This window comes from Knufia obscura (assembly GCF_036327395.1).
Source record: "Knufia obscura strain CCFEE 5817 isolate CBS 148926 chromosome Unknown scaffold_12, whole genome shotgun sequence".
In the NCBI taxonomy this organism is placed as follows: domain Eukaryota; kingdom Fungi; phylum Ascomycota; class Eurotiomycetes; order Chaetothyriales; family Trichomeriaceae; genus Knufia; species Knufia obscura.
This window is the reverse complement of record NW_027042698.1, coordinates 971,969-997,812: the sequence shown is the minus strand read 5'-3', so window position 1 is coordinate 997,812 and position 25,844 is coordinate 971,969. Positions and strand designations below refer to the sequence as shown.

Here is a 25,844-nt window from a genome sequence, read left to right as displayed (position 1 = left end):
CGCGACTTGGTAATTCTGGCACTAGAGATGATAGATGCATACGCTCTGCTCTCACTTCACTTCAGAAAATAGTGAAATGTCGCAGCCGCACCTGCCTATTCGGGTAATACGCTCTTCCCCCAATCCTCGATCTCTCTTCTTAAGGGCCGACCTCACTCGTGCTGCTCAGGAAAGCGATTAGATCAATATTACTGTACAGACAAACAAATCGGATTCGCTATTATCCAATGCAATATACCAACGCTCATCACTTTTTAAGACAGACCCAGGCTCCCAGAAACACCATGCACTAATCAACACCATTAAAGCCGCTCAAAAGACTAGACAGAGCTACCACCCTCTCGTCACCTCATCGACTGACTGAACTGAACCAGCTCGTTCTCCTAGAACCTCGCCGGCGCACTAGCCTGGCTCAAGTTGGAGATATCTCTCCCCATCATCTCCCGATTCAGCATTACGCCCCTCCTAGCTGCACTTTTAGGTGTTTTCATTCGGCTACCCTCCTCATCCGTTTGTTTGCGCATTGCTACGCTTCTGGCTCTATCTCGTCGTGCTCGAATCTGCGCCAATGCTGCCTCGCGTGATATGGGTGTGCCAGGCAGCATGGTGGGTTGGGCAGATGTGTTTGGGTCGTTCTCTGACAGAGGCTGACGACCGCGGGTTGATGTATCTAAAGCTTGTGTATGCGCATGGTCGTATGCTTCAGGCTTTTGAGGGCTGAAGACGTCGTCGTCGTCTAGGCCGCGGAGAGGGACTCGGGTAGTAGTAGTTTGCGACGATGATTGTGCATGGAGTGCCTGAAGCTGATAATGTGGCTGAGCTGGGATGGTCCGAGAAGCACGCTCGTTCTTCTGTTTTGGGGTGACTGGGAAGCATGTGTCTGCAGCAGGGGAGTTCGTGTTAGGAGCAGAACGACCTGGGGTAGGCGAGCGGACCCTCGATCGATCTCTTCCACGAGAGTGTGATCGTCGTTGCGTGACTGAGTTTCTCAAAGGCGAGTCTTTGAGTGGCACCTGCATTGTTCGGTGCGGTGGTGAGGTGGTAGGTGTCATCGATTCCCGGTGCTGTGGTGACGGTGGCACCAGACGGATTGGCGATTCTACAGTGCGAAGACCACAGACTGTTGAAGGACGAGGAGGAAGAAATTTTGGAGGTGCGATATCGAACAAGTCGTCGTGAGCACTCACGGACATGGCACTGTGAGACTGCCGCAGAAGGGGAGTTTCTGTCTCCAACGGTGTCCGGCTGGCAGTCGATGTGGAGAAGGTGAAGTGCTTTCCGGTTGTTAATGGTTGAGGCTCGACCATGACTTGGGTTATATCCTCAAGCAATGCTGTCGGCTCAAGGTCGTCGCTGCGTGGGGAAGGTAGAGGTATGTCAGCTGCCTCGTCGAGAGATATGACGCCTGCAGCGTTGTCCTCACCAGCCGAGTCACGTTCAGGTAAAGCTCGCAAAGTGGTGTCCTCCTCGGCTTCCGTAGCCAGAGCTGGTTCGTCCATTTGCTGCTCCTGCTCTGGCGCTGATTCCTGCTCGTCCACTTGTTCCTCAATCGGCACTTCAGCATGCGGCAGCACCTCTTGTCGTTCTCTACTTGTCTGTTCTAACCGTTCTCTGAGGGTGATGTATTTTGGCAGAGGCAGTTCATCCTCTGCCTTCCTCTTAAGACCTTTGGCTTTCACAAGCTCTTGCTGCCGCCTATCGTATGCATAATCATGCACAAATCTGACACCTGCTTTTTCGGCCATCCTACACGGGCAAGCACGGAATTGGCATTGCATGTTCATGAAATGTACCAGATCCTCTTCTCGTCTCAGTTGAATTCTGACCCATGTCAGCTCCTCGTGTAATTCTCGCATCGTTTCGGACTCGGTGGGATCCGGGGAAGGGATGTCTGCGCTGCCACATTTAGAGCAAAGATAAGCTCCTTGCTCCTCGTGTGGCTTTACATGTTCCTGTATAGTGTCCAACCTTGCCTGCACTCCAACTTCTCTCACTTCAGTCGCAGCTTCGGACGCTGTACTCAAATGCATACTACTCTGCACGCTCTTCAACGACTCATTCTCGCTCACCAACAGATCTCTTTCGCGCTTGACCACCTCGAGCTCTTCAATATTGCTAGCCAGGGTTCTAGCTCGCTCAAACGCCTCTTGTCGACTCTTTTCTTTGGCCTGTCTCTCATGGTCTGCTCGCATCTTGAAGCCTTCTTGCTCCTTTCGTGCCTCCTCCAGCTCGGCTTGACATCTGATAAGGGCAAGTTCTGCTTTGTGAACCTGCTTCTTCATAGATTTGAGCTCTTTGTCGCTGTGCTGCTGCTCATGGCGGGCTCGTGTATGGGCGGTGGTCAGCTGCTCCATCATTGATTCGACTCGTTCTGCGACTAGACGCTCGCGATTCCGCGACTGTTCTAGTTGAGCATGCAGAGTATGTACCAGGTTTGTTAGGTCTGATGGATCGGAGGGAATTGAGAATGCGCTATTTGCCCTGCTGTGGGATTTTACTGGCGAGTTGAACGAGGACTTGATGGGGCTTCGGGTCGGTGAGGCTGCAATAGCGAAGCTGTTTGTGCTGGTGTTGCTGCCATGATGGCTGTTCGCTAGACTGTTCAGAAACGCTATTTTGGATTTAACGTCCAGTGCTGTGGCGGCATCTGAGCCACGACGGGAATGTGACTCGACATTCTCGTTCAGATAAGCAGGCACAGACGGCGACTGAGGGATGCGCAGCTGGTTAAAGCGATCTTGTGAGATTTGTCGTAGAGGAGTTCCAGGCACCGATTGTGCTTGGTTCGTATTTTCCTGCTCCATACTGACACCTAAGATGATGTTGAAAGTATGTGTTATTGCATTTGTGCTGGTCGCGGTGTGTGTACAATAGTCGTCGAGGAGGTTCTGTAGAACCTGAAGGTCCGCGGCGACAAGTTTGTTTACCACGAATGCGGTAATATGGGTCCACCACTACACGTGACTGCTATTTGATTTCACTTTGCTTCAGTGACCCAAAGTTAAGGGCAGGCCACAAGCGGTGAACCCACCAAACGTGCAAAGACTGCTTTTCAGAGCTTCTCTTCCAGGCTCTCACTATTGCCATGATTTGTTCTCATCTGCTTTATTAGCTACCTTGATGTACTCTGCAGTCATATGTGGACTGTTTTCTAACAAGAAATAATGCATCATGCACAGCTGAAACCACATGCTCAACAACATGAACCATCCCTCCGTCTTTCCCACCAGTCGCTCGGCATCCCAACCTGCTAATATACACAAATTACCGCCCCAAATCCGACATCAGCCTGATTTCGCAATAACACATACCAGAGCATTTCCATAAAACACATAACACATTACCATAAATCAAAAGCGTTTTGATCTTCCGCCCAACCTATAAAGCGTGTCACAAACCCGAAGATGAAGAAACAGGAAAATTCAAACATAGCAATCGAGTTTGGGACTGCTATGAGCAGTCCATCTCGAAATCCTGTCGTGATTGAAGGAATGATGCCTCGCCAAAGTCCATGGCGGCTTCCATGCCACAGCTTCTCATGCGCTGGTGCCCGAACGACGACTGCGGAGGGGCGATCTGTGCGAAAGGGTTGATGGTAGGCAGTGGCTGTTGTGGGGATGGTCTTAGCCTAGATTTTGGCTGAGCCATTTTTCGGTTGAGTGCCTTTGACCCAGCTGCACCCACCGGCGTCATCGTGCTGACAGCGCTCATGTTTTCGATGTCAATGTTGAAGTAGTCCTGTGGGAAAGCCATTCCAGCATCCGCATACTCGAGCTGCGGTGTCTGAGGCATGAACTCCTGACTGTCATCACTGTCCGAATCGTCTTCGAATTGTTGCCGGCGCTTCGAAGCTGTGCTATATGACCAGAGCTTCTGCTCCACGACCGGAGTTGCCTCGCTAATATGGGCCATCATAGCAAGGTTGATACCGCAGAATGTGGCAGTGCTGAGCGGTTGCATGGCCATTGCACCAACGTCGTGCAGTCCACCTGCCGAAATGTTCGAATCATCCTCTCGGGGATTTTGAAGAGCAGACATCGTGTCGGGAGACAGTCTGTTAGAGTTGAAGAAAGGCCGTGGCGTGAAGGCGCGTCTGCTAGGTGTGTTTTGATATCCATCGTTGACTGACTTGCGAACACGCATGCCCACCTGGAGCAATTGTGTTTCAATTTCTTGTTGTGACGGCGATTGCTCGCAGAGCTGGTCTAGTAGAGGCGAGTCGCATGTTTGGTGGAGGAGTTCCGAATTATCGGCGGATGCGATGACAGGAAGCATGTTTGGTGCGAAACGTCGTCGCTTGTTCAACGGGCAGTCGTTGCCCTGCTGCGCCTGTTCAGCCGACATGATGTTGCTGGTAAACATGTTGGAGAAGATTGGTAGACGAGGATTGGGCTAGTTGAGAGCCGTTGAGTATGGCACAAACGAGGGACACGAAGAGGCAGCGAAGCGAAAGAGTGTAGGAGGGGTACAATGCGGTTGCTCCCTGCGATGCGACGCGGTAAGGTCCCGGGTAATGAGTCGAGAGTCTTTAGCGACGAGGATACGAGACAAACGAACGTGATAGCTAGGTGAGCAGGTCTGATCGGAATTCCGACGGGCAAAAGATTCGAGATTGTCTGGGATAAAAGGAACGAGAAGTGCCAGATGCCAACCTTGCGAACTGGGCTCCTTAGACCGGGAGGATGAGATCTCGAAATGGACGAGGCGCAGGTCCGTCAGATGAGTTCAAAGCAAAGCGCGTTGCGACAAGCCATGCTAAGCAGGAGTGCCCGGACCCGTGTGGAGTTTGGCAAACAGGACTTTCGCGCAATCCTCATCAGGCGAGCAGGCTTTGCTCAGGGGGGCTTAGCACATCAAGCCTGATTCACCTCAAAACGGGTTAGAAGATGCATAAAATTGCACAATGATGATTTTGGGAGCTGTTCCTGATCACGCCAGGCTGAATGTCGACTAGACAGACACAGACCAACCTCTCGCGATTTTGCCTTGAACCGTTGTCGGCGAATAATCGATAAAGATAAGATTAGCCCTTAGCATGATGGAGAAGTCTGCAAGTCCGCCACTAAGCACCTACATTAGCGTGCGGACTTTCCAAACGCCTGTTCAGTTCTGCTGAGGAAAATGAGTGGCTGGTCCCTTGGTGAGGAGGAAGTGTCTGTTGTCCAATTTTAGAGTGCTTTAAACTGGGGGTGCTTCCGTACAGTAGCTCCTCCCATGCCTGGCGGGCTGCTGTCCGCTGTTGTACAAACATGTATTCGCGTTAACGTTGAGAAAAGCACCGAACTCCCAATACCAAGATCACTCACCGTGAGAGCAGATCCTGCTTGAAGGACAGCACCTTCCGTCGGTCTGATCTACCAACCTAACAAGCCCAAAGCCTTCTCATTCATGCGAAAGTTCACCCGCTGATACCAGTCATACCATTCTCTGGTTCACTATCGCGAGTAAAAACAATCGTGGGCGACCAGATTTTATGGAAGGGAGAGATGAAACGGGCCTGATGAGCACAGGCGTCAAGCACTATCCGCTCCGCTCTTGTTCTCGTCCCATGGCGTCCTCTTTACCCATCGCCTGGTCGCTTTCCCCTGCCCTCTCTTACCAGACTCGTCTTCTCTGAACTTCGTTCTCATACCTTCTTCCTAGCTCTTCTGCCTGTGGGGCCTGGGTAGCCTGTCGAATTTGGAGACCTCCGGCAGCAGCGCTTTGAGGACGCTACCGAAGGGGAAGCTCCTCAGCATGTTCTTCGTCTAGCTGTCATGAGTCGAGTCGATATCACGTACGCGGGTGTGCAGAATCTTATCGTCAGCCGCATGCCTGTACCTCTTCATCGAGAAAAGCAGCGGCCTTAAGGTGCACGTTCGACCGATGTCGTGCAACTTGACTGTTCCTAGCACATGCATGTGAAGATCAAGATTGATGCAAGTCCTGGATTGATCTGCCTGCAGTCTACCTAGCATCTTGATTTTATGTGTTTATTTTCCGGACACAAGCCACCTAGCCGTATATCAACTACCATACGCATCCCCTATCCACACACTGAGCAGGAACGATCGCCCATTCCTTCTGCACCTGCTCACTCGATTCGTGAAAGTCTATTTCAAGATGCTCGACATACAGCCCTGAAAGACGAGAAGTTGATATCCACGAGGTCACTGATATTGTCGAAGTCGACATCTTGGATTCTCGTGGAGCAATACTCGTCATTGTACACAGTTGCAAAGCAGTTGGTACTGCCATCTGCAACCCTGTCAGGAAGGAAGATGCAGGCCCCATTGACGGCCGCGGCACAGGGGCCGGTGACTGGACTATGTTAGAAGGTAACAAGCACGACCGAAAAGAAATTCCGAAAACAAGCTCGCCCAGGACATGCATGGTTTTACAAGACAGAGTGAGATTCACTACCTCAACCAGAGCAAGGCAAGCTGTTGCCATTGCACATCACGCATCCATCATACTTAAAGATATCCATCCCGTGCTTATCTACAGTTTCATCCCACTTCCCATACCAAAGCTCACCCTTTGAGCACCATTCCTTTTAGACAATTGAGAGAAACGAAAACGCTTTCAAAGCAAAGTATCAAATCACCACCACGTTGCTTGACCAGTCAGAAATCATTGTGGTCATGTGATTCTTTCGTCGTAAACATCGTGTCCAACCTTCGCGAAAGGAATTATATCTATTATATCGTGATCGAAGCAAAAGCTCCATGCAGATACCATGTCGACCATTCTCGGTACCGTTCGAAAACATGATGTTGATCAGAATCATGCCCTGTGCTGCATCTGTTGCAGAGAAGACAACACGTTCTGCACCTCCGCCGAGATTGGATTCGGGGTCGAATTCGGCTCGGTGGTAGCTTCTGTCTGCGCCGGCACCGAGTCTGCAGCGTCCACCATGGGTATGTCTTCGATCACTTGTTCGTTCTCGGTAGCCCTAGCTCTGACGACATCAATGGCTGTCTCTGAAGGCGGCGCAGCATCTGAGCTCTTGCGCGTGACATCTGGTTCGGACTTCGACTCGCTTCCCGTTCGTTCCTTCTCGCCCTCAATGGAACCTGACAAATTCAGTGCGAGTTTCTCTGCCGATGGCGTTGCAGATTCCTTTCTGCGACTCATGTAATCGCCCAGGCTGAGCTTCTTCTTTGCAGGACTCGGCGTGACTACAGCTGCGCCAGCCATAGAAAGATTCGTCGAAATCACGCCTAGTGGTCCAGGTGATTGTGCGATCGTTGGCGTAGTATTGCTCGCGGACGATCCTGGCGTGGTGGAGACAGTGCTTGTAAAAGCAGGTACTGGAGGCAGCGATGATAGGTTCAACCGCGGAGCTGGCGCTTTGAACACGCCATGTATCTTGTAGGTGTGAGCTGCTTGCGATGGCAGCGGTGCTTGGGCGTTCAGACTAGCCTGTGGTAACGACTCAAATACAGGTGAGGTGGGAGAAGATTTCGCAGATTTCGCAGATTTCGGCGAAGTGGACACGCTAGTAGTCGCATCTTTCATCTCGACATCTTCTAATTGTTCGTTCTGCCGTGTCGGCTCTGAACTGCTTGAGCTAGATGCAGCTGCGCATTGTGTTCTGTGATGAAGCAATTTCTTGAGTAAGCGTTGGGTAGGTGTACAAAACTTCCTCCTCTTGGGTGGTGGCATTTCTGGTTCGCATTGCTCGGGCTCCGTTTGCACGGAAGTAGATACGTATGTAGGTCGCGATTGCTTGGGAGCCGGTTTCGAAGGTGTTGAGCGGTTGCTTACATCCTTCAGCGCTCTTGACGGTGGTGGCGACCCTGAGTAACTCTTGAAATCCGTGCCCAGCTGTTTCGATGTGCCAGTGTTGGGTGTGTTCATGTTTGAGGCTCCGCTTGGCCGTTTCTTCTGTTTCTTCTCTCCTTTCTGCGATTGCTCTTTTTGCGCCTTTTCCAGGGCTTGTATCTTCCGAATCTCACGTTGTGTCAGGCCAGCACCAAGCATTGGTGGTTCGTCGAGCAAGGCTCCACCCTGGGGAGTCAGGTCGCGACTTCGAGCTTCGTTGCGCGATGAGCCCGAGGATGATCGACGGTCGTCATCCTCATCCTGACCCTTGATGGTCTCACTACCGGCTCGGCTGTTTGTAGCTAGTCCTGTACCTAATGGTGATACCACACTTTTCGTCTTGGTCTTCTTCTTGCGTCCCACGGCTGGCTTCGGCGGATCAGGCGCCTTCATAGAAGACCTCCTGTCAAATCCGTCCAAGGGGCACTTGGTTTGGCCACAAGCACAATCTCCGAAATTTGCCAGCACACGGCTGATGTAGTCGCATCGTTCCTGGAAGGAAAGCTGTTCCTTCTCATCGCGAGCTGCATCATTAACGAGAAATTGTGGCGGCAAATACCAGCTGGCGGTCAACTCGGCGCCGGCCGAGATATCGTGTTTCGCAACGAAGCAATGGTGGATTTCATCGTCAGGCGTTATGTACGACCGCATGGTCACATTTGGAACGCAAGATCGGCGAATGTACCGGAACTGTGTGCCAGACCTCCTGCTGTCGATGTATACATCCATATGAGGATGGAAGAACACGAAGGGATCAGGATGCGACAGATCTTTCCATCGATTCGGTCCAGTGAGCTGTTGACAGTACTCATCCAGTGTGCCAATTTGTCCCCGGATCTCACCAACGATAGTGTCCTTCTGCACATCAGATTGCAGACGCAATAACTTCCACTTTGGTATCCTCCCGTCGAACTCGGTCTCTTTTCCACGAACTTCTTCTATCCTGACAGAAGGCCAGCTGCGATTGTTCCAGTTGCTGTCCGTTCTGGTCAGGCGAGTTTTGTCATTGTTTGCGTTATCTGGATGTGATGCATCGAGCGATGGCTCAGCCTTGCACACTGACAGAGCCAGAGACCCTCGAATGGTGTGCTCGTTGTCTTTTGCGTTTGTATCCCCTTCGTCCTGATCGTACAGCTCTAGAAAAGCGGAGGTGTACTGGGGTATGATGGGGTACCTGTACAATTCTTGCGGTGACTTTGAGGGACTGGGGTATGACTGTACGTTCGAGGGCGCTCGCTTCCTTGACTCGCCGTTGAGGGAGGCAATGGAACCCGAAGGCCGATGGGTGGTTTTCGCCTTCTTCGCGGGCGGAGGCTGGTCTCTGCCGTTCGTCAATGGATCTTGCCTTTCGTGGTTTGTATGTCCATTTGGCTGATCATTATTTGTGAGTGTATCTCGGTGCTTCTTTTTCTGGGCCTTGGAGTTGGGCCGTTTGAGTCTTCGATCACCGCCGCCTTCTAACAGTTCTCTTGCCCTTCGTTGCCGTTCTCGCGCCTTATCGGCATTGATGTCCGTGAATGTGTCCTTCGGCGCGCAATCAGTGCAGAAATGTACATCTGGCACCTTCTTGCCGTGGTAGTAGCATTCAATGTGTTGCCACGTGTCGCACTTTTCGCAGAAGACTGTATTGCCATCGTCATCGTTGTAGCCACAAATGCATTTTATTGTATACTCTTCTTCGTCGACTGCATTCGGAGGAGACAAATTGCCATTGGGTAATGGAGAGACTGAGGTAGGCAGGGCGGTGACCGGATAAGCATTATGAAGGGGATACGTCGTGAATAGAGAGGAGGTATCTGTCATACTCAGACCGAATCCTCCTCATGAGAAGTGATGATGTGATTGTTGGGTTGAGGCTGGCATGAGCCTCCAGGTGTTCGGTTTTCTCCTAGGACAACAATGTGATCTTTGGCTTTTATGATCGAAATCAGACCCTCAGCAAGTCGCAAAACACCAGTATCGAGTTCGTCGATGAATTCGTCTTCAGAATAATGGTTTTCGTTTCCCAGATGCGTTTGAGGAATCGCTAGGCCATACTACCACCAGGGAGACAGCAGTGTACACTTGTCGCAACACCACAATTTTGGTACCGGGTGAACCGCACGGTGGCAATATGTTTGTTATATCGCTCGTGATTGAATGTGATGTGTTGTGGTGGTATGAGAGGGTTATCGTCAATTTATCGCAGTTGAGAATTGGTAATGCGAGGACAATTTCGATGTCGAGGACAACAAAAGGATTCCACGCCACAGGTGATAACGAGACAAAGGACGATGTGCAAAGGCTCGGAAATACACTCTGCAGAAATTCAATGCTGTTGGCACAGGATATCGTAAAGGAAGGGAGAAACAGAGTGCGAAGAGTCAGTGGAGGTGAAAGGGCAAAGCAGAGTCCGGCGTGGGAGGAAACAGCAGAGGAGAATCGCAGCCAAACCCAGGCTTGAGAGGCTTGAGTTGAAGGCAGAGGCACACTGCGCCTGTCACTTTACTGGATGGCTTGTCTTTTACCCACCCTCCAGTGCCGTCTGGTATGTCCATTGGCTGAACCCCGTCAGGCTTGTGCGAAAAGGAAACGAGCGTCGAATTGTCTCTGAGGCTAGTGCCATATTTGAGCTAGTGTAACTGGCCAGTATTCTAACCGAAAGAAAGATGACTGGAGGATAAGGCAGCCGTTCTGGCCGAAGAGCCATTGCTGATTTCAACTTCGTCGAGTTCTTTGTGAGCCTCAACCAAGTCGGAGTATGCCACAAGTTTGACACACACTCCAGTTCGTTCGCTGGACAGCATTTGTGTTGGTAAACAATAATAATGATTTCGAAAGAGCCAGCTTGTCAGAGACATGCTAAACTTTGGAAACTGCAAGGTGAACGTGCCGCCTGCGGGGTTCTCTGCTTGGGATGCGACCTCTAAAATTGTGCTTGACGCTTCAGATGCAGGCCATGCTGTTGTTGCTCTCCAACTACCTAATCCTTGACGACCTCGTCATCATGATGGTGGTACTGCTCACTTGTCTTGTTCTGCACTTGAGTAACACAAGCACAGAGGCTCGACTTCTGCACTCTTTTGACACGCCTTCTGACCGCTATTTATCTGTTTGCTCGACAATGGCGCTGGGTACGTACTGAATGTGAGATCAACAATCGGTGTCGTCGCAGCTCGGTAAACCTATGGTTCGTCACAAGCTTGTTGGTGCCCACCCAGCCAGCCGCTATGACATCCGTGGAGTAACAATAGCGCTGCTAAACCCTAAGCTCTTGGTCAGCTTTCACGCTTACCAGCATCTGCGCAGGTCCGCGCATCTCTCCTTCCTATTCTATTCTTATAGACGAAGCGACACAACAATGTTACTACCGCGTCCTGCCTGACTTCGGTGTTTCGCTAGGCACACCGACAGCGTTTGAGCCGTTGCTCTTTGTTCTTACTTTGGAAAAAGAGACAAGTCGCAGAAGCGAGTCAAGGGAACAGAAGGGGTTTGCGAAGGCATGGCACATTGCACAAACGAACAGCTTTGTGAGGTTCGTGACTGCCATGTGATCGAACAGACCAATACATGCGAATTTCGTTCTTCTTGAGCACAAATTGAGCACCTAGGTACAACTCGGCACGACTCGAAACATGAGTCAACGTCGAACACAAGCATACACCCTGACAAAAGAGCAGACTTCGAATGCGTGACAAGCTCGGCAAAAAATGATTAACAAGATATCAGTTGCAAGGATTCTGGTTTCGAGGTTTTCTCCGAATTTCATCATTCATGTTCGTGATAGCATCCCTAACAGGCAATGCGCAAGAGCCCCTAGAGTATCTACTCCCACGATCCCCACGGTCCACCTGGCCCAGCAACATCGACACCATGAAGAGCTAGGATTTGCTTGAAGTTGGGCGTACCCCAACCTGTCGCGATATCATACCCTGCAACGGCAGGGAACCCTTCAGTATCACAACCATAGTTCGATCCGGTGGTAACATCGTTAAATGCTTCATATCCCCCTCCATATAACCACGGGTTAAGGAAGCCAAGAGTTGGCTTCCCTGCAGCGATCAAAGCATCGTTGACAAGAGCAAGGATACCAGAGACAGCTGGTGTGGACGCGCTGGTACCGCTAACTGGTCGCAGAGTGCCATTCCAGAAGATGGTGAAGTTCAACGACTGACCTGACAGGTCAGGGTAAGCACGGCCACCGGGGTTGAAGAGACCGGCGTACTGCTCGACAACACCAGTTTCAGCGAAGTAGGACTTCAGAGCGTCGACCTGGTAATCCGGTGTATCGAAATAGTAGCTCACACCACCCCCAGCTGTGTACAGACCAGTTGTTCGATTGCGGAAGACAGGAACCTCTGGGTTGAATTTGTAAGTGCCACCAACAGATGTGATGTATGGGCAACTGCTGGGGAAGTTTGGAAGGAAAGTGCTGGCGTTGCGTCCATCATTGGAATAACATTCACCACTGCCGCCGACACCTGCGTCGCCAGATGCGAAGAGGACGCTGACACCTCGCGCGCCGAGCTGAGCAAGTGTGTTGCAGACTTGAATGGCGTAGTCCTTTGGTACAGTCTGCTCATCATCGTCGTATGAGGTTGAGATGACAGATGGCAGAGGATCTGGCAGTGAGAGGACGTACTCTAGCCATACAAGGTAGGGTTCATTGGTGTTCTCAGGAGTCGTGATGTCTGGCATGAAGGGTGGTGATCCACCAGTCGAGAAGACCTCAAGCGGTGTAGGCCATGATACGCCAATTATGGTCTGGTCGTCGAGGTTACCTTCGATACCGGTTCCTTCTTCGAGCTGAGTGGCATTCAAAGTCTGAGCTGTCGTACCGCCGTTGATGGAGATAATGTCGTACTCATTTTCGGCACCAAGTGCTTCCGGGCGGAAGTTTTCCAAGTATAATTTGGTGTCAGAACGGAGGCTGACCTCGCCTAGGAAGTTGTTCATCGCCACGGTGTTCTTATCCAGTGACTGTGGAGTATAGTCGATGCTGCCGTACAACGTTCGCAGACAAGTTGGAGTCACCCAAGTGGTGTTGCAGACCTCAGCGACAGTCGCGGCGTCTGGTGGAGGTGGGATGTACTCTGCAAGATCTTCTGTATCCATGAGTACCTCTGTCTTTCTTTTCTCCATCCTGGCTTGCGCTCGAGGACCGAAGAACGAGTTTGTGGGCTGAATAGTAGAGATGTGCTCGTGCAGGTGGCGAGGCAGAGACCACTCCGGAGTTCTCACAGCAGTTCGGCCATCCTCACTAACATAGGTGTGGTATTCTGTCTCGAGGAGGTTCTCGACGGCGGAAACTGGCAAATTGACCTTGATCCAGTCCTTGGCAGGAGTATATTCGATTTCTTCTGCTAGGATCCCGTTCCCATACAGCCATTCGTGAACGGCACTCGAGGCCTCCTCAGATGGCTTGATGAAGTGGTGCACATCGTCAGCTGACAAGTGATTACCGTACTTGGTGTGTCGTGGGTTTGACGCTTCGAAAAGGTGCTTCTCGAGGCCTTTGAAGTCGCCTTGTGTGAGACCGATGCGCAACTCCATCTTGTGGTCCTTGGGCGCACGTTCCGTTGCGCGCCATCCTCTTGGAACAGGATGTGAGCCTTTCACCGCATACGTTGAGCGGGTGACTGGCCCAGCGAGCACCGAGGTGGCTCCTAGTGCCAGCAGCAGAGTAGTTACAAGCATATTGGCTGTTGTTGCCGTCCTAAGCTAGCTGGACGTGTACAGTGACGCTGTCCGAAATCTTGCCAGATTCCAAATAATCCCTTAGCCTTCTCTTGTTTCTATACAAGACACCCGGTTTGGAAGACAAGCTGGAGTGAGTTCTGAGCCATCGTGGCAGCATTTTGACTTTTTGAAGCTTGTAGTTTCCACAACTAGAGCTTGTCGAGCTTGTGCCGCTCATGGCAACATGCTTGTTAGCATTTGGCACGATGCTTGTACCGAATGTGACCTGCCTTATTCGAAAAGGTACCAGGCTAAATGACGTTGTTAGCCCGCTGTGGCTCCCGTAGTCGCAGTCTCCGATTCGCAGATAGAGAAAGTGGATGTGATTCCTTATCAACTCTCAGGCACGCTTTGTCGATCACTGCTACCTTGTGCTGTGATACGTGATGTTAGCTGCCTCGGTAGCGGGCGAGTCACGATGCGGTCGTCCATCTCTCGCACGCCCCTCCGCTCTGAAAGGCACGGTAGCGCATTGCATGCAAGATTCGAACTGACGAATGGTTGAAATGCCACCGGTCACCAATGGGGAAAGTGCTATGGTTCGGAAGCTAGAGCCATGGGCATGTTCAGAAGGATCGGGCTCTGGTCAGTGGGCTGGCCGATTCCTCGACGATGCGATCTCGAGTTATGACCTGAGAACTACTCGTATCGCATGAGTACACAGTCAGGCAGCACCGATACAACGGAGGGACCGCCAAACCTGCCTAAAATGCGCTTAAGAACAATCGATCCATTGTATCGGCAGGTGGCAGGCTCATACATTAGATCGGTCTTCAGCTGTTTCTGCCATTCGACACTGCTCTGGCGGAATCATCTTGTCCATCAATGGTCATTGCTGGACTCAGCTTGTCAGGCAGGATATCAAGTTGCTCTTTGTCTGGATATTGCAGTGCCACCAGTACCGCGTATGGTTTTATTCATAGGGGGACTGACACACACATCGAGCTAGCTATTAATACCTTACAACATGTTGCCTCTACGCCTGAAGAAGTAAGTACCAAGCCACGTTGACAGCCTCACTGAGTCAGGACGCGATGTGCACAGTGACCAGTGTATCTCAGTAGGCAACCACTGTAAGATCAGAATCGGTGCATTGACTGTCTTTCGAGATGTTGTCATGAGGACTTTTTTGGTGCACTTTCGCGACAAAGCAGCATCCTAACCTTGACCATGTGGAATTGGCCATGAAAAGCACGGGAGGTGTCAGCACAGTATTAACCCCGTCCGGTACAAGGCAAGATCCTGCGATAGAATGTCAACCTCGGACTGGTGGGAGCCTGGCAGATTCGGGCCTGTCTGTTCTGCTCTCGCTGTTGCCAAGGCCGTCAGCAGCTCGGCTTCGTCGGTTGATGGAACGGACGAAGCGAGTCGCGGTTTCTTAAGACCTTGGATTCCAAGGGAAAGCGCAGTAATCTCTTCATTTGCGGTCAGTGTGCCAACAGAAGAATTCTCTGTGATGAAGGTTTAGTTGTGACGGTAGAGGGTGTACCACATGCCACTATGAGACTGTGATGGAATGATCGATAACTTGACCTTTAATAGATACTCCAGGTTGTTAGTAGACTCGGTGGGAACACTGGATGTTGGCATGCGTGGCGAGGCCGCAGGGACCCTTGTATCGGTGCTAGTGGTGCCAATGCTCCTTGATCCGCTGACTCCGCAAATAATGACTTCCTCGACTCTTATTATCCTTGACCTTTTAGCCTGCCGTGAAGGTGCGGACTTGAGCTAAGGAACATATAGAGCTGCTATGCGCAAATAGAGATGCTGACAGCACAGATCGAATCTCAGCCACTCATCTACCGAGATTAGGAATCACAATGATTACTTACGACGAGCCTAAACACGAAGCACGCCATAAGCGTTCTGGCGCTATCGGCACAATGTCTGCCCTTACATGCAGCACGCCAGCTGACGATGACAAATGAGAGAGCTCCTCAGGAAAAGCACGCATGAAAGTGTGCAACTCGCGCCATACAGGTCGCATCTCCCGCTCTGTGCAAGTATATGATATTGCTAGACGCCCTATGCCTAGAGGCAGTAGCAGAAGGAGAGTATGCTCGAGTGATTCCCATCTGCAGACTAATCGACAGATCGGAGGTTTGTGCAACGAACAACAGAATGTCGTCTTCACGAAAATCGTCCGCATCTTCAACCTCCTCCTTCCTGTCTAGCATTGCAGATGCTCTTTCGGACAGCTTTTCGCGTTCGCAAATCCAAGCATCTCCGTTCAGCTCCTACCCTTCTTCGTTGCTGAACAATGTTGATCCACCTCTCGCCAGTCCGCGAACTCCTTCCCCTCACAATAGGTCGCAGCAACATGCCACGCCTAGCAAACAAATTTCAGAGAAACATTGACAGCTTATCACCAATGACACCATGACGACCCTCATCCAACAGAAATTAGCATCCAGCAACGACAATTATGCTGCCAATTTAAACCGAGACGACCTTGCTCTCACTCCAGCGAGGAGACACCGTGCTTTGACATGCGTAACGTACGTATCGATCCTGCCGCTACATTTAGGACCGAACTAGGGATGCACGTGTTCCTTACAAAGCTGGCACAGTGGCTTCAGATTCGCTCAGGTCCATCGTGATCTCCAACAGCTGCTGGGAGCCAAAAAGATTCTGCTGGTCAAGCACACGAATGTGGGATGCTGATATCTCAGGAGAGTGGTGCTCAGGACATCGTGAGCAAGATCTTGGATAGGCGCTGTTCTCCTCCTTACCTACATAGCTTGAAGAGCTGTATGGAGGCCCTCTGAGTCAAAGGCGACTTGCTCTGCAGAGGAGATGCTAATACTGAGTCGAAGTCGCGCAAAATCAGCTTCGCGCCTTGACCTGACCTAGAGAAGGCTGTACGGGAGTCATGTGGTATTGTGGGAAAACAGCAAGCTTGTCCCGGATGGTTTGGCTTAGTAGATCGCTGTGTGCAGTCGAGATTGGGTTGGGGACGAAAGTTGTCTGAGGGCGGATCAACGAGTTCAGAGCTTGGAATGAAGTATGTTGCGTGTACGGCACCGAGACTGTAAGGACTCGTCGGTCCCAAAGACCTTGAGCAATGGAGGACGTCCCCCCAACCGAGTGGAAACATGCAATCAGCCGGCCGACTGCAAAATGCAGTTGGCTTGTGCTCTGAGCTGCCGTTGGGTTTGAAAAGTTGCGAAGCCCCTGATGATCATAGTGTTTGCTCCCGGCTTGGTGTTACGTATCAATTTATTTTACATCCTCCTCCCACAACTCGCAAAATCCCAACTTCCTCCCCATGTACGTTCCAGCAACACACGCCAGCTCTGATGTGTAATCTATTCTTTCAACCGATGTAATCTCTGTTCTGTGCCACTCGCAAAGGGAAAAGCAGGTTTCGACGTGCGTTTCGCTATCCGAGCAAAAAGTAAAAAGAGAATACTTCTTGGACACGACCTGGTGATTGTCAATAACTGATACCAGCGTAATAAGGATGATTCAACCTACGGGAATTGAACCCGCGACCTTTCACAGGCATTCTAGGCTCCTAGAGCCAATGCGAAGCGAAAATCATACCCCTAGACCACGTGCCCGTCTGGATTTTGAAGTGTGCGCACATTTTCGAGCAAAATTGACCCAATGCGATACCTATTCAAACAACAAAAGTTGAGCCTAAGTTAGGTTTCGATGCTCTCCTTAGTCATGAAGGGGCTCGGCTATGCGGCACTGTAGCTACACCAAGACTTGACTATGACCTATTGAAAGTTTCTGATTCCGTGTTCCAACAGTCAAAAACACCCACAAAACTCCAAATTGTCATCAGTTATCCGTGCGGGACGACGACTCAGCGGTCATTTAGTGCATTTTGGTCTTGATTTTGTCTTGGACGACGCGACTACCCAGACTTGAACAACGACATGCCGGGACTGCCGCAACAATGATCTTGTTGACATAACACTGCTTTCAGCTGTTCCCAAAAATCAGCGATGGCCACTTTGGTGAACATGATTAGGCAACAAATCCATCTTCGGCAGCATGGACGATCCATATGCTGCATTGCGAAGTCGGCAACAACATAAGGATGGTTACAGAACACCCGCCATAGAAGATGAGAATCATCCGTTGAATTTATGGCGTACTCGCCAAAGCAACAATGGCAGAATCGACTCTTACTTTCCTCCTCAAGATCAAAACACAACAGAGCAGATAGATCGATTTCGCAAACTGGAAAATCAACCGGGACGCTCAACTGAACAACCAAGACGTAAAAGTACTGCTCGAGACGTTCATCTCCCATGGAAGGAACGCGTCAAGCATACCACGTGGGCTTATTTCACAATGTGCATGGCTACCGGAGGTCTTGCAAATGTGCTACATGCCGGTATGTTGCCCATCGCCCGGTAGGGCTTCCCCACCTGCTTGGTGAGTCTTGTCGTCCAGCGAAGCTGATCTCGAATGCAGTACCTTTCCGGTCGGACTGGCTCTATTACGTGGGGCTCATATTCTTCTTCCTCAACCTCGTTCTATATGTTGTTATATGGTCGATGCTTCTCACCCGATTCGTGAGCTATCCGGCGACCTTTAGAGCATCTCTAGTGCATCCCACAGAGTCACTCTTCGTCCCTGCCTTCGTCGTTTCCTTAGGTACAATATGCATAACGATCGTCGAATATGGGGCAAACAACGCAGGTCAATGGCTGACAAAGACGGTATTGGTCGTGTTCTGGATCAATGTGGCGCTTGCTATGGCGCTCTCGATCACAATATACATGATCCTCGTAAGTCCCTTTCCCCAATGAAATCTGGCGCAATTTGACGGTGCAATGAGCACCAGCTCAAGCATCGACATCGCCATCGCGATATCAAGACGCAGAGAACAACGCGTTTCAGCTCGATGGGCTAAGCACGCCGAAGCCGCGGCACCTCTGAACAGCATTATTGTCGGTACAGGCTTACTAACATGTATGTAGTGGTCTAGTCTCACGTTCACCATAGCACAGATGACGCCAATCTGGATTTTCCCGGCGTACCCTCTGCTGATTATCGGACCACACGCGGCGAACCTCTCAGCAAAGCTTTACAACCCGACGGACGCACTACAAGTGATCGTTGGCGGGTTCACCGTGCAAGGTATCGGCTTCCTGGTATCTCTCACGATATATTCAGCATTTGTGTACCGACTTATGACGCAAAAATTACCTGCTGATCCTTCACGCCCCGGCATGTTCGTCAGCGTTGGACCCGCCGCGTTTACCTGCAGTGGCACAATCGGGATGGCATCGAACCTGCATCGAGCCCTGGTCCGGGGGAGCGATACAACCACACAAATGTTCATGGACGTGCCCGCTGACCTTGCCGCAAACATCCTTCGCATCGTCGCCAACTGGTGCAGCCTCTGGCTATGGGGACTGGCTATTTGGTTCTTCTTCGTTTCAGTCATCAGCAATATCGCGCCGCTTTACACGCACAAGCGACAGAAGGTCAGCGTTGAAGGCAAGAGCGAAGATGGTCGCGAACATACGCATGTGGTGCAGGTCCAGAGAATACCTTTCGCCATGACATGGTATTCGTACATATTCCCACAAACGGCGTTGACTACCGCCACGTTTAGAGTAGCGGAGGCTTTTGAGATCCATGCGCTAAACGTCCTGGGGTGTGTCATGACGGGGTTGCTGGTTGCCTTATGGTTCTTCGTGGTCACTATGATGATCAGGGCAATCATGTTGAAGCACATCCTGTGGCCTGAGAAGGGTGAAGACAGAGAGGAGGGCGGGTTTATGAGACCACGCACGGCTCAGGGGGAAACCAAGAACCGGGGCGACATTGAAGTGCGAGGTGCTGGTGTTCCTGCAGGGACAGATGTTGAGCGTAACGGGCCAGGTACCCGTCATTGGCCATGGATTACGGAACAGCGAGCGTAGCTAGGGTTAGGACGTGCCTGACTTGCTGTACAAGTATTACTAAGGCTTTGCCTCTAGTCTACAATTTTATGTAGCTGCTCTCGAGGCGGGATATCAAACTGGCCGTTGGAATTGAACCTGCGGCCACGCCAGTATCTCCGAAAAAGCGATCGCTAGAGGAGCATTGTTATCGGCTCCAGCTCGACTCAGGACCTACAATATGCTCCGGAAGCCTCAGATTCCCGTATCTTGGGAGCATAATGGTCCCCATCGACGGTGCGCCGTTGTCTAACTCGGGTCACGTTGATGTGCCGGCAGGTGCTGCTGTACGCTGATGTTTCGCGAGCAAACGCCGGTCCCTTTCATGTCACAATCTGCCGTGGGCTGCTAGCGTTTGTGAATGCAGCCTTGTGGCTTCTTTACGGCATTTGTTAAGGACCGTCCTGCGAAACTGTATCTTGCAAATTTCCAAAACGCAGCTATGTTATGGAGTAGAACTAACTTTTCATAACGGGGCTTCTGGAATTTCCATGGCGGAGCACAAACAGAGATCAGGTCTGTGCCTTCACACTTACAGTCTACGCACACAGCGAAAGGAATGGTAGCAGGCACATCATCTGTGGTGACGTGGCGTGGTCTCGGAATAATCCATCGACGGTTATTGTAACAATAGAGCATAGTTCACTTTTCACGGTAAAGTATATGAAATCAGGGTGCTCGCTACTTCTTGCATTCGAGCTCCGTCGAGCGGATCACGAAGGCTTCCAGACACATGCCATCATGACATAACACAGGCGAAGTCTTTTCTGAACAATCACGACTGATAGCCTTCGAGTCAACGCTATTCATTGCCGTAGCGCTCGCGACAACTCTGAACCGGTATCGCTCTTCAATTCCAGATTGACGAACCTTATCTCGGCGGCACAATAACCAGAATGCATCGAAGCCCAAGGCGGTTTCAGCTCGCTTGTCAAGGTTGCAGATGCGTTCTTTCTGGAAAATGAGCATGAGATAAGTACTCCATCGCAGACTGCAAACGGCAGGGCCTACCACAAGGGAACTTCTCGGCTCGTCATATTCGCGGCAGCTTGCAGATTTAGCTCGCTCTTAGGTTCCTACTGCGATGGAGCTCGCACCTCTCAATCGTGCCGCCAAGGAGACTTGAGCTCAATTAAGGTGTTAGAGCCGTGCTAGTCACCTTCACGTCACCACAAGCTCATCTCTTTCGCGTGTTCCGCTTGAATCCACGTGAGGTGGGAACGAATCAAACACACCAGCTTCCAAGCCGACCCGTATAGGGGGAGAACTCATCTTTTAGGGCCTGCAGTGGGCTGGGATGGCAATCGGTGCTCATGGATGAGGTCGATAAAGATTCATTGGCTGAAGGGTTTGCGCATATTGCTTATTGTACATATGCTCGAATCTGCCGCAGAACTACTCTAGCAACCCAGTTTCCGACTCTGTTCGTCTGGTCTGTAACCTCAGGAACAATCGATTCTTCTCAAGCCTTCGCTCTCAGGTTCCTTTGCCGCTCCGTTTGACGATAACCGTGTAGTCCGCATCTACATCCAAAAGCACCTGCAACAGCAGTATCGATCAAAGTTTCGGCCCAGCGCAATCACCACCCAAAGCAAGAACGGAGAATCGTGCTCAGTCATTTCTTCGCAGCAACCAGCCAAGAGCGACAATAGAAGCAGGTGCGAACAACAGCCAAAGCAACAATTCCTGTTCGCGACCAGAGTTCGTCGACCAACTCCAATCTTTCGTCTGTGAGAGAAGATATACCACTGCTAGATCTACCTGCCGCATGCGCCCTACTTGATAAGACAAGTACATACAACATGGCTTACGAACGCAAGATATCCAAGGACCAGCCCTTCAGCGGCAAAGCCTTAGGAGATTTCGGCAGCAACGGTGAGGATGGCGGACCTAGACGCGCCTCAGCCGACGACATGCTGGCTGTACTGGGATATCAATCTGAGTTGACCCGGTCCAGATCAACATGGCAAGTCGCATTCATGTCCTTCGTTTTGGCTTCTGTGCCCTATGGTCTAGCGACGACATTGTACTACCCGCTTATCGGCGGTGGTCCAGTTGCTGTCATCTGGGGCTGGGTTGCTGTCTGCCTTATCATTATCTGCGTTGCTGTCTCCCTAGGCGAAATCACTTCTGTCTACCCTACAGCTGGAGGCGTCTACTACCAGACGTATATGCTGAGTCCAGCGTGGTGTCGTAACATCACTGCCTGGATCTGTGGTTGGGCTTACACCCTTGGCAACATCACAATCACCCTATCCGTCAACTTTGGCACAACTCTGTTCATCATCGGCTGTGTCAACATCTTCACGGACGATGCAGGTGTAGGAATCTGGACTGCGACCACCTGGCAAACATGGCTGCTCTTTGTGGCAATCACGTTACTGTGCAACGCGATTTCCGCACTCGGAAACAAGTGGCTGCCGATGCTGGACGTACGTGCTTTCCCTAAGCGACCTTCTCCCGAAGCAACCTGCCACCCGCACTCTCTCATCCTTACTTGTTCATTCTCCACGGTCGTTAATGTATACTGACCTTATCCTAGACATTTGCCATCTTCTGGACATTCGCCGGCGTCCTCGCAATCATCGTTTCTATCCTCGCCGTAGCAAAGAATGGCCGCCACAACGCCAGCTATGCTTTCGGTAACTTCACAGCATCGTCTGGCTGGGTCGATGGCTGGTCCTTCTTCATCGGTCTCCTCCACGCTGCCTACGCTACCTCCGCAACGGGCATGATTCTCTCGTGAGTTGTCCCTCATTCCACTCTCGTCATATCCCACTGACAGTCCATAGCATGTGCGAAGAAGTCCGCCAACCAGCAACCCAAGTCCCGAAAGCCATGGTCGGCACAATCATCCTTAACATGATCTGTGGCTTCATCTTCCTCGTTCCTCTCTGCTTTGTCCTCCCGCCTATCGAAGAACTTATTGTCCTCGCTCAACCATTCCCTTACATCCTCTCGTCGGCAATTGGCAACAAGGGCGGTGCATTCGCCCTTACGGTACCAATCATCGTTCTAGGTATTTGCTGCGGCACCGGCTGCACAACGGCATCTAGCAGATGCACATGGGCCTTCGCAAGAGACGGTGCAATACCAGGATCCCATTGGTGGAAGAAAGTCAACACAAAGCTCGATGTCCCGCTCAACGCAATGATGTTGTGTATGGTCGTGGAGATCCTGCTCGGCCTCATCTACTTCGGGTCAACCGCCGCCTTCAACGGTTTCTCCGGCGCAGGCGTCATCTTTCTGACGATCGCGTATGTGATGCCCATATTCGTCTCGCTGGTTACCGGTCGCAAGAGCCTGAAGGCCGGTGCGTATGATTTCGGCGCTTTCGGCATATTTTGCAACGTCGTTGCTATTGGTAAGCTATGTCACCGTCATATCAGTCAAATGTCAGCTAACGTCGTCTGTAGCATGGACCTTGCTCGTTACGCCTCTCTTCTCCATGCCATCGTACCTCCCGGTGCCAGCATCGGGCATGAACTACGCTAGTGTCGTGTTCGTGGGTGGAACCCTCATCTCAGCAATCTGGTACTTCGCCTGGGGACGGAAGAATTACCAGGGACCACCAGCGAAGGAAGAGGCCGTCATTAGAAGAAGGAGCTCGATGATTGTGGTGGAGTAAGTTGTGGCTGTGACATGATTCAAGCTCGAAATACGGGCAACATCCTTGAGGTTCGTCGCAGATCTGATGTATTTCGTTGCGATCTGGGTGGTCCCAGATCAGTTGGCTTTCTTGTTCAACGCTGATGTCGAAATCAGCTCGGAGCTGTCAACATCTACATAATGCTTGTTGGAAACTTGAGAGCAACATCGAATGCCACTACGCTGAGATCAAGCTGTGACGATGCATGTCGCCATAACCATGAGCAAGGAAGGCGGAGAGCAAAGACAACGCAAAGGAAAAGAATTGTTCATAGTAAACACAGACAATACAGCTGGATCTTCGGATCCGAAATGCCAAGTACGAAAATATCGCTCCTCTCCTGTCCTGGATACAATTTCCTGATCCGGATATTAGTATGGGGGTCGGGGAGGCTCGCGGTCTACGATCCTCTAGTCAGTTGGATCTGTTGTGCTTCGGATCCGATGTGCTTACGTATTATCTACGGCTACGATGCCCGTGTGACCGTATACAGTGTTCCCTAGTCTTGTTAAGGTGTCTCCCGGATGCAGCGTTCTTCCTCTGAGCAACTGCATTTCTCAACGTACTTGGATGTCACCAACATTAGATGAACTGGTCGGTCAGCTCATGTTATGTCTAGAGGACTTCAAGTACGTAACTGCCATGGGTTGTATTACGCCAGAGCCTGGTCTCGTGTAGAGCAGCAAAGCTTACCTTCAAAGCAATATGAGGCACGATCAACGAGATGCAATCAAGGTGTAATATATTCATGAATTTCGTAACTCCTGCTTGACACTGACTATGCCTGCTATCTATCTATTGCTCACAATCATGATCATAGTGCCTCATAACAGAGGAACGTCCTTCGCCGCTCTTGAGGAATCCATGCTGCTGTGGTGGGATTACAGAGCGACCAACATGGATCGTAACTGTCCCACTAAGACCGCGACCTGGAGTCATATGATGATCTTCCGATGCCATTGATATACGTCCCATTGTTGCCCATGTTGCTCTGAATAGGCTGGTCGCCATCATGCTGACTTCCATTCTATTTCAGACCAGCCTTGGCCTTGAAGGCAGCAATCAGACCAGATGTCGAGGCATCGTGACCGGAGCCTCCTGCACCCTCTGTCTCAAGGTCCTTCTGAACCTTCTTCGCAAGGGCCTTGCCGAGCTCAACACCCCACTGGTCGAAGCTGTTTATGTTCCAGATGGCGCCTTCTACGAAGACCATGTGCTCGTAGTAGGCGATAAGAGCACCCAGCGTGCCTGGTGTGATCTTCTCTGCAAGAATCGACGTTGTCGGTCTGTTGCCGAGGAAGGTCTTGTGCGGAATGAGCTCCTCTGGTGCGCCCTCTGCCTTCACTTCATCAGGTGTTTTGCCGACCATCAGAGCCTCGGTCTGAGCAAGGAAGTTGGAAGCCAACATTCGGTGGTGCAGACCATCCTGGACCGGGTTTTGAGTCTCGGCAGCCATGATGAAATCGGCTGGGATGAGCTTGGTTCCTTGGTGGAGCAGCTGGAAGAAAGAGTGCTGTGAGTTTGTGCCTGGCTCACCCCAGAAGACTGCGCCTGTAGTGTATTTGACATAATCACCAGATCGAGTGACAGCCTTGCCATTTGACTCCATGGTCAACTGTTGTAGATAAGCGGGGAAACGCTTCATGTATTGGTCATATGGTGCAACGAGGTGAGTTTGTGCGCCGTAGAAATCGGAATACCACACGCTTAGCAGACCGGCAATGACTGGAATATTGTCCTCCAGAGGGGTCTTCAGGAAGTGCTGGTCCATAGCATGTGCACCGGCAAGGAACTCTTTGAAGTTGTCGAAGCCGATGTAGATGGCAACGGAGAGACCGATGGCGGACCATACCGAGTATCGGCCACCGACCCAGCTCTCGAAGCCGAACATGTTCTTGGGGTCAATGCCGAATTTGCTGACCTCGTCCTTGTTCGTGGACAGCGCAACAAAGTGCTTTGCAACATCCTCCTGCTTCGCACTCTTCAGGAACCACTGCTTAGCAGTAGTGGCGTTGGTCACGGTCTCAGCAGTTGTGAAGGTCTTGGAGGCAATCAAGAACAATGTGGTCTCCGGATCCGACTCTTTCAAAGCCTCAGCAATATCTGTGCCATCGATGTTTGAGACAAAGTGCATCTGTAGGCTGCGATCACCGTAGGCTTTCAATGATTCAGAGACCATAACTGGACCACTAATCATGATTAGCTTGTTGTCTCACTCTCGACATGTGCACTTACAGATCTGAGCCACCAATACCAATGTTGATGACCGACTTGATCTTCTTGCCAGTGTAACCCTTCCACTCTCCACTTCGCACTTGTTCTGAGAACTCTTTCATGTGATCAAGTACAGAGTTTGTATCTTCAACAACACTCTTGCCATTGACCTTCATCTCTTGGTTGGAGACGTTTCGAAGAGCAACATGGTAGACAGCTCGGTCTTCAGTGAAGTTGATGTGGTCACCATTGAACATTCGGTCCCTCAGCTTCTCAACACCAGCCTCTCTTGCAAGATCCGTCAGGAGCTTCAAGGTGTCGTCAGCGAGGAAGTTCTTGGAGTAATCAAACAGAATCTCTCTGCCATCTGCCGAGTTCTTGAATGTTCTTGTGTACTTGTTGAATCTTTCTGGATCATTGTCGAAAGCCTCCTTGAGGACGATGTTTCGGCCAACCTCATTGTGGTGGTTGACCAGGGCTTGCCAGGCCTTGAGGTCGGTTGCTTGCTTAAATGTTGCGTCCGTCATGATTGCAGCACTCGTAGGAGA

At 51.0% G+C, this 25,844-nt stretch overlaps 7 protein-coding genes and 1 non-coding gene across 8 annotated transcripts; 2 read left to right on the top strand and 6 right to left on the bottom strand.

Moving 5' to 3' along the window:
- Positions 1-383: 383 nt before the first annotated feature.
- On the bottom strand, positions 384-2,804 carry PMZ80_009157 (uncharacterized protein; the record flags this gene model as incomplete). Its single annotated transcript, XM_064877552.1, has 1 exon — positions 384-2,804. The coding sequence occupies one exon, from the start codon at positions 2,802-2,804 to the stop codon at positions 384-386; it is 2,421 nt and encodes an 806-aa protein (XP_064727054.1).
- Positions 2,805-3,450: 646 nt separating this feature from the next.
- Positions 3,451-4,344, bottom strand: PMZ80_009156 (uncharacterized protein; the record flags this gene model as incomplete). Its single annotated transcript, XM_064877551.1, has 1 exon — positions 3,451-4,344. One exon carries the CDS (start codon positions 4,342-4,344, stop codon positions 3,451-3,453), a length of 894 nt encoding a protein of 297 aa, XP_064727053.1.
- A 2,421-nt stretch (positions 4,345-6,765) lies between these two features.
- SET3 (SET domain-containing protein 3) lies at positions 6,766-9,609 on the bottom strand (the record flags this gene model as incomplete). Its single annotated transcript, XM_064877550.1, has 1 exon — positions 6,766-9,609. One exon carries the CDS (start codon positions 9,607-9,609, stop codon positions 6,766-6,768), a length of 2,844 nt encoding a protein of 947 aa, XP_064727052.1.
- Positions 9,610-11,610: 2,001 nt separating this feature from the next.
- Positions 11,611-13,482, bottom strand: PMZ80_009154 (uncharacterized protein; the record flags this gene model as incomplete). The annotated part of the gene is made up of 1 exon (XM_064877549.1): positions 11,611-13,482. The coding sequence occupies one exon, from the start codon at positions 13,480-13,482 to the stop codon at positions 11,611-11,613; it is 1,872 nt and encodes a 623-aa protein (XP_064727051.1).
- A 3,506-nt stretch (positions 13,483-16,988) lies between these two features.
- PMZ80_009153 lies at positions 16,989-17,086 on the bottom strand. Its single transcript has one exon. It is a non-coding gene; the product is annotated as a tRNA-Ala (tRNA).
- A 752-nt stretch (positions 17,087-17,838) lies between these two features.
- On the top strand, positions 17,839-19,415 carry PMZ80_009152 (uncharacterized protein; the record flags this gene model as incomplete). Its single annotated transcript, XM_064877548.1, has 3 exons — positions 17,839-17,875; positions 17,956-18,272; positions 18,465-19,415. The coding sequence occupies 3 exons, from the start codon at positions 17,839-17,841 to the stop codon at positions 19,413-19,415; spliced, it is 1,305 nt and encodes a 434-aa protein (XP_064727050.1).
- A 1,820-nt stretch (positions 19,416-21,235) lies between these two features.
- Positions 21,236-23,061, top strand: PMZ80_009151 (uncharacterized protein; the record flags this gene model as incomplete). The annotated part of the gene is made up of 4 exons (XM_064877547.1): positions 21,236-21,865; positions 21,976-22,175; positions 22,226-22,797; positions 22,850-23,061. 4 exons carry the CDS (start codon positions 21,236-21,238, stop codon positions 23,059-23,061), a joined length of 1,614 nt encoding a protein of 537 aa, XP_064727049.1.
- A 1,048-nt stretch (positions 23,062-24,109) lies between these two features.
- On the bottom strand, positions 24,110-25,823 carry PGI1 (glucose-6-phosphate isomerase; the record flags this gene model as incomplete). The annotated part of the gene is made up of 2 exons (XM_064877546.1): positions 24,110-25,271; positions 25,318-25,823. 2 exons carry the CDS (start codon positions 25,821-25,823, stop codon positions 24,110-24,112), a joined length of 1,668 nt encoding a protein of 555 aa, XP_064727048.1.
- Between the last annotated feature and the right edge of the window lie 21 nt (positions 25,824-25,844).